Consider the following 15,451-nt stretch of genomic DNA (forward strand, 5'->3'; position numbering starts at 1 on the left):
ATGACTGCTGTACCTTTTGTTATAGTCTCACAAATTCCTGATCCTGTGGTAACTTTTTTTCAGTCTCTTCTCTCTTGTTCAGATTTGGGTACTTTCTATTGCTCTGTCTTCAAGTTCACAGGTTATTTTCCCCCTCTGTCCTTTCTATTTTGCTATTGAGTTTTTAATGTTTTATTTTAGTTATTTTTTAGTTTTAAGTTTTCATTTCATTTTTCTTTACATCTTCTATTTATTTGCTGAGACTTTTTTTCTTTGCTGAGATTTTTTGTTGTTGTTTTAAGCATGTTAGTAATTGCTTATTGAGGCATTTTATGATAGTTGCTTTAAAATCATTGTTTGAGAATTCCAACATCTATATCATCTTGATGTTGGTGTCTGTTGATTGTCTTTTTACACTCAAACTTGATTTTCCTAATTCTTGGTGTGATGAGTTATTTTTTATTATATTGTGAATATTTTAGGTATTATATTAGGAGACTCCAGATCTTATTTAAACTTCTGTTTTAGCAGGTTTCCTCTGACACTGTGCCTGTGATAAAGGGAAGAGCCATGTACCGCTAAGCGGGGATCAAAGTTTAGGTTCCCCACTCAGCCTCTGTTGACACACTGGTGGTGAGAGGTGTCTCCTAAATGATGGATAAGGCTGGGAGGTCAGGCTGACACCACCCTCATGTGCCTCATGACTTTTGTAGCCTCTGTTAACACCATGATTGGAGGGAAATTGAAGGGGGAAGTTATTACCTTTAAAGAATAGTGAAAATCCTGGCTTTCTGCTAGACCTCTTTTGTCACCCCCAGAGGAGAGGGAGAGGGGCTTCTTGTACTACCAAGTTAGAATGGAAGTCTAGAGTCCCCTGTGTTCTTCACTGATACTGCTGCGGGCTTTTTACCACCGGCTGCCCCAGCTCTCCCCTTGGGCTTTTCTGATAATACCCCTGGTTTGGAGAAGAGTTTCCTTATTATAGCCTGGTGCGTGTGGAAGTCTAGGCTCCCCATTTGACTATTGCACCTTCGTCAAAAATTAATTGAGCAAATATATGGATCTATTTCTGGAACTCTGCTCTATTTTGTTGATCTATTTATCTGTTTTTATGCTAATACTATATTGTCTCGATTACAATAGTCCTCCAACTTTGTTCTTCCTTTTCAAAGTTGTTTTAGCTATTCTAGAACCTTTTCATTTTCATATTAATTTTAAAATTAGCTTGTCAATTTGGCCATACCCTTGTTTCTATTGCATGTTAGCACTGTAATAGGAAAACATGGTTGTATGTTGCCTAATTTTGTAGTCTTTTTTAAATAATTAAACATGTTTAGAAAATGTGAGAAAATTTAGCAACTATAAACAAAATTTAAAAGATATATTAAAATTACACAAACTTTGAATTTTAAAAGACTACTTAAAAATATATATCATAGAATCCAATAATATATCACATGTAGACATTAGTGTATTGCATATATAGCTGACCTTTGAACAGCATGGAGTGCAGGGGTTAGGGGTACCTACCCTCGCACAGTCAATCTACACGTCAGTTAAGTAGGCCTTCTGTCCAACAGTGGATTGAAAACACGGAATATGTAGAGATATGGTGTATGTGTGGGTTACACGTGTTATTTATTCGTATGCCTCAGAGAAAGTTTGGGAGGTCGTATACCAAAAATAGTGGTGATTATCTTTGGACCTGTGTTTAGCCTGTCGTCACATTATTCTCATTGAACTATTGAAGACTAATGTAAGAATTTTTTTTTATTACTGTTGCTATCCTTGTATAATTTAGCACTTTAATAAGAAACATATTTAATGGGATTAAAATTTCTGTTCATTTTCTTTATCCTTTTCAAAAATAGTTCCATCAGAGTCCCTTTCTACTGCCAGCTAGCAAGAAGAAACGGGTTAGTAAACAGTGCAAGTCTATGCGTCTTCCATTTGCAAGGTAATCACTTCAAAACTTAGTTAAATATTAACTTGCACACTTCTACCTAAGTTGGGCTTGGAATGTTTTTATTTGGTTCACTTCCTTGAAACATAGAGAAACACTTAAAAATAAATAATGAAATACTTGTTAGCATTGTACCAGTAAAAGAAATTAAAGATGTAATATAATAATATTAAGTTTTATATTTTGAAACATAAAACTTTCCCATAGACTTTAGAGAAGAAGGAGGCACAGATGGACCTTTAGTTACATGAGTTTGAATTACGCTGGTTTATAGTATTTAGATTTTTATATAACACAGTAATTATTTGTGTGTGTTATACAATGTTTGGGTTTCATCAACCTATAGCTTCATACTTGGTAGGAATGAGAACGTTTGTAATATCTTGCTACAGGTTATATCTTCAGGGCTTCAAGGTAACTTACCTTCATTCGATAACCAAGTTCATCTTTAGTATCCTGCTACTCTTTAGTTCTTTTCCTTCTTTATCCACAGGTCACTACTAGCCTCATGTTTTCTGCTGGATAAACCTGATACCTTTGTTATGTTGCAGACTGCCCTAAGCTTTAAAATTAATTTCTTCATTGTTATTCCCCTGACCAAAATTCTCATTTCTTAATTAATTTGATTATAAGTCATAGTAAACACCCTATTTCAAACCTGTCATTTTAAAGACAGTATGTGAGGTCCAGAGAGGCAAAATGACTCAGTGAATTCATAGTATTGACCAAAATCCACTTGTTTTTTCAGACATGTTCTTTCTGTTATATAACTTATAGATTTATTGTTTTTATTTAAGTGCACAAGTAAATTCACAAATATATTGAAATGTTATTTGTACCATAGTAAAAAATTCTTGTATCTACTGTCACTCTCTATTCTTTCTAATTTGTTGCATTATTTTGCCTATTATGCTGTGCTAGCACCACATTGCACCAGTACATTTTAATTACTGTAGTTTCAAAATAGTACATTTTGTTGTTTTCTAATTCCTTTACTTAGTTCTTTTTCAAGAATATCATGGCTGTCATTATGTATGCATTGTTTCATATAAACATATGAATCAAGTGTCAACTTGCCCTCTATAAAGTTTCATTGTATTTTTCAAGTAGACTTTTGTTTGAAGTATAATATACATTAGAAAAGTGCAAAAATCTTTAGAGTGTGGTGAATTTTCACAAGTGAACACTGTGGTGTAACCAATATCCAGACCAAGCAACAAAACATTACTAGTACCCTAAATACATTACTGGTATCCCTTTCTAGTGACTGCTCACCACCCATTCAGGGATGAATATCTTGACTTCTAACATCATTAATTAATTTTGCCTAGTTTTGCATTGCACTTCATATAATGAAGTTCTTTTTAAAATCTGACTTATATATGTACATAGCTGTATCTATTAATTCTCCCCTTCCCCTTACAGTTACTACTATGTGTGTCTTTTTAAGAAAAATCTTTACTAATCGGAAGGTTAGAGATGCTCTTCTGTGTTGTCTTTTAAAAGCTTTATTATTTTCCTTTTCACATTTAGATCTTCAGTCTCCCTAGAATTTGGGGTATAATGTGAGGGAAGGATCGTAATTTCTTTTTTTCATGTGGAAATCTTGTTGATCTTGTACCATTTATTTAGAAAAAACAGTCCTTTTCGTACTTCATTGCCGTGTCATCTGTATCATAAATCAGATGCCTGGATGTGTTTGGGTCTGTTTCTGAACTCATTGTCCTAAGTCTTGATATTTGATAGTGCGAATCTCCATTTTATTTTTTTGTTCTTGAATATTATCTTGGGTATTCTTTGCCCTTTGCATTTCCATGTGAATTTTAGAATCAACTTGTCAATTTACATACATGTGTGTAAACATACATGTTCTCTTGTGGAGTTTTGATTGGGATTAAAACATTCATTATAGTAAGAGGAAAAAAGAGAAAAGTAGTATTTTCTCAATAGTGACAGGAAAAGTATTTGATAAAATTCAACAGCCATTTATGAAAAAACTTTTAGCAAACTAGGAGTATAAGGAAACTTCTTTAATCTCATAAGAAAAATCTACAAAAACCCAAGAGCAAGTATATTAAATAATGGGAACACAATAAGAATGCCCTAAGTTTCTCCTGAAGCCAAATACTATTTGTAAACCCATGAATTCTCCAATTAGGTACATACTCAACAGAAATGTGTACATATATTTCAAAAGGCATATACATAGCAGCACTATTTGTAATAGACCAAAACTAGAAAATATCACTGTTATTTGGGTTCATTTGCTGGTCTCCTCCCACTTTCTTTGATATTACTCTTCATTCTTTGAATTCAAAAAGGTCAGTTTATCAGATTATTTCTGTGGGTTTCTATCGTCCCCTCCATAGATTTAACTACTCCAGGAATATGGCTTTAGTTTACATGGATGCATTTTAGAAACAGCAAACTTCATTTCACAGATAACTTTACATAGCTGTACTTGTTTGAAACCAAAGGAAGAGTTTCAGGTACTCTATAGAATTAATTATAGGAAAACTATAAACATTATATTATATATGAGTATTTGTAAGTATGTCTGAACTTTATTCATTTCAACCAGTGATTATATCAGTTATCTCCTTTGAGGGGGTCACTGGGGCTATAGGGATAAGCATTCTTGTTTTCCTCCAAGTTCTGTACTATTAGAAACTACCTACTTCCTACCTATAATTGTCCTCATTGAACACAGAGGAGGTTTGTGGTTGGATCTTAAGTGCAATATGGAAAGAACTATTCATGTAATTTTCTAAATTTTGTAGAATACAAAATTTTTCATTTATTCCCACTTTAGGATTCGATTAACTTCAAATGATGATGATGATGATGATGATGATGATAAAGATAAAGAGAAGATGCAACGTGATAACAATATTCTATCAAAAACATCACCTGATGTTCCTTCTTTGGTATCAACAAGACAACCTTTATCAACTCAGGATAATTTGGAATTGTTGTGTATTAAAGAAAATAATCAGAATGTGTGTGGTTTAGATGATTCAAAATATAATTCTTCTGTTATTGATATACTTCCCAAAGGTGAGCTTTTTTTAAAAAATTCATTTCAAGTATCAGTTACAGTCATCAAATTTTAAATAGTTACAGTCATCAAATTTTCTTCTTGAGGGCCATGGTATATAAACAGTTAATAAGTTAGGTCTCTTATGTTACAGATTTGCTAACTTCTACCATTTTAAATTGCTGATGAAAAATTTAATTTAAAAGCAAATATGCTGACAAATGTCAGATCCACAGTGGCCTGATACTGTTACTCAGGGAGTGATATTTAGAAATGAGCCGGCCTAAAGAGCTTTATTCTTGGTATCTTAGCTTATGAATTGAAAGATACAATTATATTTATATAAATTTATATATACATATGTAAATTTTATCTTCTACTATTCATAGATATGGAAATTGGGGGTCTACATAGGTGTAGTGACTTTTTGAAGATTGTAACTAAATAGTGGTAAAGCAAAAACTTGAGCCCGTGTAATGGCTGAGCAAGAGAAAATGATAACGCTTATATTTTATTTACATGATATTTCAAAATAATCTTGCTGTGTAGTCTGGCTTATCTATTTGTCATAGATTTTCCAATTGGAATATGGAACTATATATTGAATTTAGAGCTCTTTCTAAAAATTTATGTGAGCGTGTATATGTATAATTTATAGGAACTTTAGGTGTCAGCTGATAGCTTTTTGATAGTAATCCTTATCAGAGTTGTCACTGTTATTTGGGTTCATTTGCTGGCCCCCTCCCATTTCAGAAATATATGCTAATGGCTTTACTGTTGGTTATACTCCATTCTACTGTTGGGGCCAAGGAAGAGTGAATTCTCAGAATATATTTTCCATAGATATAAATGTAAAATGTGACTTATGAATATTTGATCATTTCTACCTTATTTTTTATCTGCATAGATTCTTCATAACATAAACATCTGAACAGAACACATTGTTAGAAATCTTCTCTTTGAAATAGCTTGATTTCTAAATATTTTTTAATAATATATTTCTTTTCATTACTTAGTTTTGAATTTTTGTTTCCATTTATTTTATAGAAAGCCATTCCTACTCAGACCAGAGTTCCAAGAGTTCTCTAATGAGTGAGATGAAAAATGCCCAATCTGTCAGCCACAGAGAGGAGAAACCATCGCTTAGTAATGTAACTAAAAGGAAAAGACGTGTATCATTTCCAGAATCAAATAATCCTTCTGCAGACAATCCCTGTGTGACAGATGTAGATCAACAATGGATTTCAAGTCCAGTATTAAATTGGAATAATGACATAAATGATCATACTAACGAAATGAATATTAAAATGCAAAGAAACATACAGTGCCTTCCTAACTCATCTGAGTCTGCAGGTGAACCTACTGCTGAGAGCGTGAATCAAATTCAGGGTAATGATGACTTTCAATTGCAGAAAACTGTGTATGATTCTGACATGGATTTAACTGCTAGTGAAGTAAGCAAAATTGTTATAGTTTCAACAGGCACTAAAAATAAAAGTAATAAAAAAACAAATGACTGTGGAATCAAAACTTTCAGAAAAGTGAAAGATTCAAGTTCTGAAAAAAAGAAAGAAAGATCAAAGAAACAATTTAAAAATAGTTCAGATATGAATGTTGAGGAAAAGATTGAAAATGAACCAGAAAAAAGATCCGTTGGCCTGAATAGCAAAGGAGATTCAGAAGATCCAAATTTTATCTTAAACACTGAACAGCTGACTCAGTTGAACATACCAGAGACAATAACCCTTCATAATGGCTTTGATCAAGACGACAAACAAAGTACAGAGAATAGTAAGAAAAAGAAAAGAATACATGTAACAAATGAGCAAGAGGAAATATACTCTTTCTCCCAAAGTTCAGATAAATTCCAGCAGGAGAGTAAATTTAATACGGGTCAGAGTTTTCCAGCTTACAATAAAAATAAAGCTTCCAGACAGACATTTGTGATTCATAAGTTAGAAAAAGCTAACTTTTTTCTAAGCCAACAGGATAAAGAAACCATTTCTGAAAACCAGGATGTCACAAATGAATTTCAAACAGCTGATCTTCCCACCAAACATAATGGAAATTTATGTGATTATGAGGCACAAAATACGTTGGATTTGAAAAAGCATGTCACCGATATGCAACCTGCTCAGCAAAAGGAATCAAAAATAAATAAGCTTAAGCAGAAAATAAATCGGAAGACAGAAATAATTTCTGAAACAAACCAAATATATAGGAATAATGATAAAGATGTGCATGGCCTGGAGAAAGATAACTTTTCCTGCCAAACCCAAGAGGATAAGGAAACCTCTGGAGCAAACCTACCAGTTTCAAATGAGTTTCAAAAACCTGCTCCTTGTACCAGTGGTAACAGAAACCTGTGTGATTCTGAGCCCCAGAATGTGCAGGATTTACAAAAGCCAATCACCGATGTGTTCTCTGTTCAGCAAAATGAATCAAAAGTTAATAATCTTACAAAGAAGGTAAATCGTAAGACGATGATGATTTCTGAAGTGAATCATTTATATAACGACAAAAATGTGTATTGTCCAGAAAAAGGTAACCCTTTCTTCCTAATGAAGAAGGATAAAGAAATCATCCCTGTAAATCTAGATGACGCAAATGAGTTTCAAACACCTGCCCTCTCTACCAAAGACAGTGGAAACCTATATGAGTATGAGACTCAAAATGTTTGGGGGGTGAAAAAGCATGTCCATGATATGCAAACTGCTTGTCAAAATGAATCAAAAATAGATAAGCTTAGGCAAAAGGTATGTCGGAAGACAGAAATAATTTCTAAAATCAACCAAATATGTGAGAATGATGACAAGGAGATGCGTGACCTAGAAAAAAATAACTTAATTTCTTTAATCCAAATGGATAAAGAAATTATTCCTGAAAACCTAGAAGATCCAAATGAGTTTCAGATGGCTGATTCTTCCACCAAAAGGAATAAAAACCTCTGTGATTACGATGCTCAAAACATTTGGGGGGAGAAAAAACATGCTACTGATATGCCACATGCAATGCAAAGTGGATCAAAAATAAATAAAAGGATTAGGCACAAAGGAAATCGGAAGACAGAAATAATTTTAGAAATGAACCAAATAGATGAGTTTAATAACAAAGGTGTGCATGACCCAGAAGAAGGCAACTTCATTTCCCTAACTCAAAAGGATAAAGAAACCATTTCTGAAAACCAGGACGTCACAAATGAATTTCAAACAGCTTATCTTTCCACCAACAATAATGGGAATTTGTATGATTATGAGACCCTGAATATGTTGGATTTGAAGAAACATGTCACTGATACGCAATCTGCTCAGCAAAATGATTCAAAAATGAATAAGAAGCTTAGGCAGAAAGTAAATAGGAAGACAGAAATAATTTCTGAAACAAACCAAATATATGGCAATAATCATAAAGATGTGCATAGCCAAGAAAGCTATACAAAAGATCTTGATTTTAAAATAAATGAATCTAGACAAAGACTTGAACACCAAGGTTTTATCAGTGGATACTGTATGGAAATCAATAGTAATGAAAAAGAAAATTGTGATCAAATTTCAAATTCTTATAGACAAGTTAAAAAGCATGGGGAAGAATCATCAGGCAAGGCAAAGAACATTTTGGCAAAAGGTAAAAACAAACCTATTTTGCAATTAACAGATTCTTCACAGATGTCTCTCTCCCTGGAATCAAGTTTAAAACATACTATTAATGAAGCAGATTGTGATTCTGGTAACCAAATAGAACCACCTAAGAATCCGAAGCAAAGCACTACAACTCTGAATAAAAAGAGAGAGGTTCCCTTTGTGGAAGTGATAAAAGGAGAGTGCAAGGTCAAAAGTGTAAATAAAATGGCATCCAAATCAAAGAAAAGGAAGACCTTCGTAGATCCTCCAGAGAGCCATGAAGTAATGGAGATGATATCTGACACCAGTCAGGGACTGTCGGTTGAATCTGAGCAAGCCAATGAGGAAAAAAATCTGGAAAATGAAAATATTAAGCCAGACTTTAACACTAAGGTGTTTAACTCCTTATCTCATATATATTCACCTAACATGCAAGATTCTTCCCTTAACAGTGTTCACAAGGGTTCAAGACTTTTGTGTATTCCTTCCAGTAAAAATCTGATAATAAAAGAAAATTTTGCCCTGGAGACCTCGCCAGTCTTTCAAGTAAGTGATGATGTGCAGGAGAAGATGACAGGGATGAAATTTAAAGTCACTCAGAGGACACAAAAATCAGGAATAGGTAAGTAAATACCTGAAGTGAGATCAAGTTTTTATTTACTTATTTATTTTTTACTTAACCAGTAAAGTATTTTCTGTTATAATTGATATTTTTATGGAATTTAAAAATAAAATTTAACTGTAGCCCAACAATGTGAAGGAATTTTTTAAAAGTTTAATGCTTTGGAAAGATAACAGTGAGAGTGTTTTGAACATTTATAACCTAAAAAACAGATTGGCCTTTACCACAAAGTTGTCTAGTAATATCATTAGACATATAATTTTCTATTTCATATGTTTGAAGGAAATTGACTATTTTAAATATATATAATAATGAATTGCCCTGGATTGATTTCACCAAAGACAATTGCAAGTTTCTTTAAGATGGGACTCTCCAAAAATATACGTTCACTGTGATCAAAATTTAGAGGATTAAAAAATAAACGATACCAACTCCCTTTCCTCAAAATACATGTATGTAAAAGTTACAAAATACAGTGGTAAATGTGGTAAATGCTTTAATAAAAGCACACATATTATACTAAGGGATGTAATAGGGAGTAATTTTGACTAAAGGAACCCACAAAGACATCATGAAATAGGTAGCATTTTAGGCCCTAAAGGATAGGTAGAATTTTTACTTTAACGTTTACTTTTTATTGTCCCCTAGTTATTAAAATAATACTCATTGCAGAAAATTGAAAATAGAGAATCAGAGAAAAGTAGGAAAAACAGTCACCCAAAAGAACTGCAGTCAACATTTTAGCTTTTGCATGCAGACCTGACTCTTAAAGATTTTTAAAATATAACTTGAAATTATACTGTATATAAAGTTATTTATTTTATATTTTCCCTTTAACATTGGATTCTAAGGATGTTCCTTTGTGAATAGAAACTTTGTAACATTAGACATTCCTATATCAATTGAAGTTTTCTGGGAACCTAACATTTCACTTACATGTCTGTAGAACACTAAGATTTTTTCCCCCAATTTTATTGAGAAATAATTGACATACAATACTATTTAAAGTGTACGGCATGCTGGTTTGATTTACACATACTGTGAAATGATTGCCACAATAGGTTCAGCTAACATTTACCATTTTGTATAGATGCAATAGAAAGAAATGAAGAAAAAAGAAAAAATTTTTTTCTCCTTTTGATGAGAACTCCTAGGATTTACTCACTTAACAACTTTTCTGTATATCATATGGCAATGTTAACTGTAGTTATCATGCTGTACGTTATATCTTTAGTACTTTTTTATCTTACAACTGAAAGTTTGTACCTTTTGACCACCTTCCTCCAATTCTCCCGCCCCTCAACCTCTACCACCTCTGGTAACAACAAGTCTGATCTCTTTTTCTGAGGTTTGTTTTTGTTTTTGTTTTTTTTAAGATTCTACATATAAGTGAGATCATCAAGTATTTGTTTTTCTTTGTCTGACTTATTCTACTTAGCATGTCTTCAGGGTCATCCGCATTGTTGCAAATGGTCGAATTCCCTCATTTTTTATTTGGCTAAATCATATTCCATTGTATTTACATACCACAACTTCTTTATTCATTCATCAGTGGACACAGGTTGTTTCCATGTCGTGGCTATTGTAAATAATGCAGCTATGAACATCAAGATGCAGATATCTTTTCAAGTTAGACAACACTAAGATTTTGATGAATAAGGCTATTCCAGGTAAAAGGAATACTGAAGCAAAAGAAGTACAAAGGTCTAGAGTTCTGGGACTTGTTAGAGGACATAAGGCAACCTTCATCTCTATATTGCTCATGGTTCCTTTCACAGAGTTGAGTAGTAGATGACAAATGTTGACTATATGTGTAGTAATTTGTGTGATTTTTTTGAATTTTTATCAACATATTTGTGATTTCAGAATTAAAATGTTGTGGGCTACCTTGAGAGTTTGTTTCAAATTTTAAGTTTCTCATTGCTAGAAAAAAATTAAACTGACAAATAATTTTAGTGCTACAATTGTAATATTTTAAATTATATTTTGGTTATTGTTAAGTTTAAAAATTTACTACCAATTTGCAAACCACTAACTACCCATATCTATTTCCATATCTATGTATCTTTACAAATATTTGTGAAAATAATATTCTTTTCAGGCGGTAGAACACTACAGGACTTGACAAATACCAGTTTTGTTTCGAATAACTCTGCTAAATCTGAAAATAAATCAGAAGATCCATCTTTAGAGCTGCCAAGCCGAAGAAGAAGGTGCACTCCTCTCCATTTCAAAGAACCAAGTCTCAGAGAGTAAGTATTTCAGTGATATTAAAGTGATTTCAGTGTGATATTATAAAATATGTACTTAAAAAAAATTCCTGCCTGAATTAGTATTTGAACACTTCTGAATATCAATAAAACATAGATTATTGACGTGTAGCAACCAGAGTATTATCTGAGTAAGATTTGAAAAAATGTCTTCTTTTATTCTTCGAATAGGCTTTTAAAAAAGATGTTGCCTATGATTTGCAAACCACTGTTTACATATCTATTATTCCCATTTATTTTTTTAACTTGTTTTCTAGAAGTGGTTTTCAAAATATATCTGTTCTTGGCCTCAAAGAATAATGTTTATTTTTTTCTTTTTTAAAATTTTACACATACCTCAACTAAGAAAAAATAGTACTCCCCACATTTATCCTCCCCCAAGTTCAACAGGCATCAATATTTTGCCATATTTGCTTCATCTATCTCTTTTTGTTGTAGTATTTTTTAAATAAATCCCTAACATTGGGTCATTTGATTCCTAAAACACTTCTGATCACATCTAACAAAATTACCAATATTTCCTTACTGTCATCTAATAGACAATCCCTATTCAAATTTCCTTGATTATCTCAAAAATGTCCAAATGCCTTTTATACATGTTTTATTCAGAATTTTGTTTTTTAAAAGGAGAAATGAAATCACCTGTTTCATAGAACCTGATCATATTTGGGACATATTTTCAGAAAGAAAGAGTAAAATATCCTTAAATTTTTTCTTCTTTGCATTGTTTCAATGTTTGCTTCTTTTATAAAATGAAAAACGTGATGATCGTGACAGGTATTCTAAAACAATAACCAGCATATAGCAGTAATACAAGGGAGAGTGAAAGAGAAGCAAATTAAAAATGAAATAAAGGACTAAGAGCTTTTTTTAGAAACAATTTTGTTGAGCTGTGGTTCACATACCATACATTTCATCCATTTAAAGTGTATAGTTCAGTGGTTTTTAGTATATTCACAGATATGCATATCATTATTCCCATACCCCAGCCTATGCAACCATTCATCCTTCCTGTCTCTATAGATTTTCTTATTTTGGACATTTCATATGAATAAAATCATGTAATATACGGTCTTTCACTTAGTATCTTGCATTTAACATAATGTTTTAAGGGTTTATCCATGTTGTAGTATATATCAGTATTTCATTCCTTTTTTTTGACTCAATGATAATCTATTGTATAGATAGGATATACATAGTTTAATATATTTGTAATATATATACCACATTTTATTTATCTATTTGTCGATAGACATTTGTTGTTTCTACCTTTTCGTTATTATGAATAATGCTGCTATCAATGTTCTTTTGCAAATTTTTGTGTTTACATATGTTTTCATGTCTCTTGGGTATATGCCTAGTTGTACAATTGCTGGGTTGTATGGTAACTCCATATTTAATCATTTGAGAAGCTGCTAGACTGTTTTCCAAAGCTGCTGCACCATTTTATATTCCCATCAACAGTGTATAGAGTTTCTGATTTCTCCACATCCTCACCAACAAACTTGCTATTTTTTGACTTTTTGATGATGCTAGCAATACTAGTGTGTGTGAAATGGTATCTTATTTTTGATATGTATTTCTCTAATGACTAATGATATGCTTATTGGCCATTGGTACATCTTTGGAGAACCTTCTATTCAGATCCTTTAGCCTTTTTTCAGTCAGGTTGTCCTTCAAGTTAAACTTTTTATTTTGAACTAATTTTAGACTTAGTTAAAAATTATAAAAATAATACAGAGTTTCCTCACCCAGCTTTCCCTAATTTTAACACCTTACATACCCACAGTACAATGATCAAAACTAGAAAATTAGCATTGGTACAATACTATTAACTAAACTATATTTAGACTTCCACTAACAACCTTTTCTGTTTTAAAATCCTATCCAGGATCCCATAGTACATTCAGTTGTTGTTTCTCCTTAGTCTAGCCTGTGACAGTTCCACGGTCCTTCCTTTTCTTTCATGACTTCGAAGACTATTAGTCAGTTATTTTGTAGAATATCCTTCAGTTTGGTTTGGCTGATGTTTTCTCATGATTACAATGCGGTTTGCATTTTTGGCAAGAATTCCACAGAAATGGTATGTCGTCACTGAATCATATTGGGGGTTCATCATGTCAATACGTCCGATTATTAGTAATATTAACCTTGATAACTTGATTAATGCTGGGTATTTTTCACTATAAAGTTATTGTCTTTTTCGTTATGGTTAATGAACATTGGAGGATATATTTTGAGTCTGTGCATCCTGTCTCTGCTCATACTTTTCACCCATCATTTTTATGATCCATTGGTGGAGCTGCTCTGTAACAATTACTGCTGTGGTGTTTGCCTAGTAATAAACCTCTTTCCTTACTTTAATTGTAATTCTTCTGTGACAAAGACCTATTCCCTCTTCCTCATTTATTTCATTGCTCAAATCATTCCAGCTTTGGCTATTAAGAGTTTCTTCAGGTCGGCTTCTGTGTTCTTTCAACAAGATCTCATATTATTTTGAGCACTTCCTTTCTGTGCATAAGATGATCTAGGCTTATCTTAAGATTTTCTTTATATTGGTTAGCTGCAGGTCACAGTTCCTATCCTATGCAAAGAGAGGGGATTATGCAAGAGCATGAACCCAGTATGCAGGGATAATGTGGGAGTCCTCCTTGGACTCTGGCCACCACAGGGGTGTTGTTGAGCCCTCTTAGAAGACAGAACTAGGGAATATATGTATGTATGCTAATATATGCATATATACACTTTTGTATTTTTCTCTCTACATGTAGTAAAAACATGAGTTTATACTGATAACTGATTCTAGTTCAGTACCACAGGGTTCATTTTAGCTTTGATTGTTCATAATTTATCAGTGAGAAGCCTGGCTCTCATTATTTATAATATATTCATTTATTTGTTCATTTCTAACATAAAGCAGTTTCAAAATTGCTAACCCATATCCCTGTGAGAAACATATTTACTAACTAAAGTGTAACATTTAAATGTAATTCTTTTTGTCCTTAGTTCTTTTCTTACCAACCCCTTTAATGTAATTATGTTATTTATGTGTAATTCACTTAGATACATTTGTTTGTACTGTTTGTTTGTTTATATTATTTGTATTCCGTTTTCTTCTCCCACATCTTAGTAGGTTTTGTTGTTTACTTTGGGGTATATGAAACATTTCTTGGGTTGTATAAGTCAGAGCTCTACAAAATAGCATCTGCAGAAGTATCAACTCTCATCCCTAAATAATGTAGTATGATTTATAGTTGTAAAATATTGGGAACAACTTAAGTATGCATATATAGGAATGTGGTTGAATAAACTATAGCACATCTATATACTATTAAGTATTATCCAGCTGTAAAAAAGAATAAGGAAAATCTCTGTGAATTGATACAGAGAGATTTCCAGAACACACCATTAAATGAAAAAAAGCAAAGCCCAAAAGAGTAGCTATAGTATGCTACCCAATTCCCATTACCTCTTCTTTCTGTCCTATTTTCACCCTCCCCCTATGAGTAATTTCTTTAGTTTCTAGTTTATCCTTTATTTCTTTTGCACAAATAAGCAGATATATGTATATCCCCCCTTTTTCTTACATAAAGGTAGCATGCTATAGCTACTCTGTTGGACTTTGCTTTTTTTCATTTTAACGGCGTGTTCTGGAAATCACTCGATATCAATTCACAGAGGTTTTTCTTATTTTTCTTTTTTTTTACAGCTGGATAATACTTAATAGTGTATAGATGTGCTCTGGTTTATTCAATCACATTCCTTTATATGCATACTTAAGTTGTTTCCAATATTTTGCAATTATAAATAATAGTACATTGAATAATCTTGTGCATATATCTTTTCATATTGTTGAGGGTGTATCTTCAGGGTAAACTCCTACAAGTGGGACTACAGGGGTGAAAAATAAGGGCATATATAGTTTTATTAGGTATTGTCACACTTCCCTCCAGTCTAGTA

General features: G+C 32.5%; 1 protein-coding gene across 1 annotated transcript in view; it reads left to right on the forward strand.

Moving 5' to 3' along the window:
* The window catches only part of SGO2 (shugoshin 2), a 34,338-nt gene that overhangs the window by 13,205 nt on the left and 5,682 nt on the right, over positions 1–15,451 (forward strand). The window contains exons 5-8 of the mRNA XM_006921330.3: positions 1,851–1,936; positions 4,755–4,999; positions 6,027–9,221; positions 11,323–11,473. Of these exons, the coding sequence (XP_006921392.1) occupies positions 1,851–1,936; positions 4,755–4,999; positions 6,027–9,221; positions 11,323–11,473 (3,677 nt within the window). The remainder of the gene's footprint in view (positions 1–1,850; positions 1,937–4,754; positions 5,000–6,026; positions 9,222–11,322; positions 11,474–15,451) is intronic.

This window comes from Pteropus alecto, unplaced genomic scaffold (genome assembly GCF_000325575.1).
Source record: "Pteropus alecto unplaced genomic scaffold, ASM32557v1 scaffold3, whole genome shotgun sequence".
Lineage (NCBI taxonomy): Eukaryota > Metazoa > Chordata > Mammalia > Chiroptera > Pteropodidae > Pteropus > Pteropus alecto.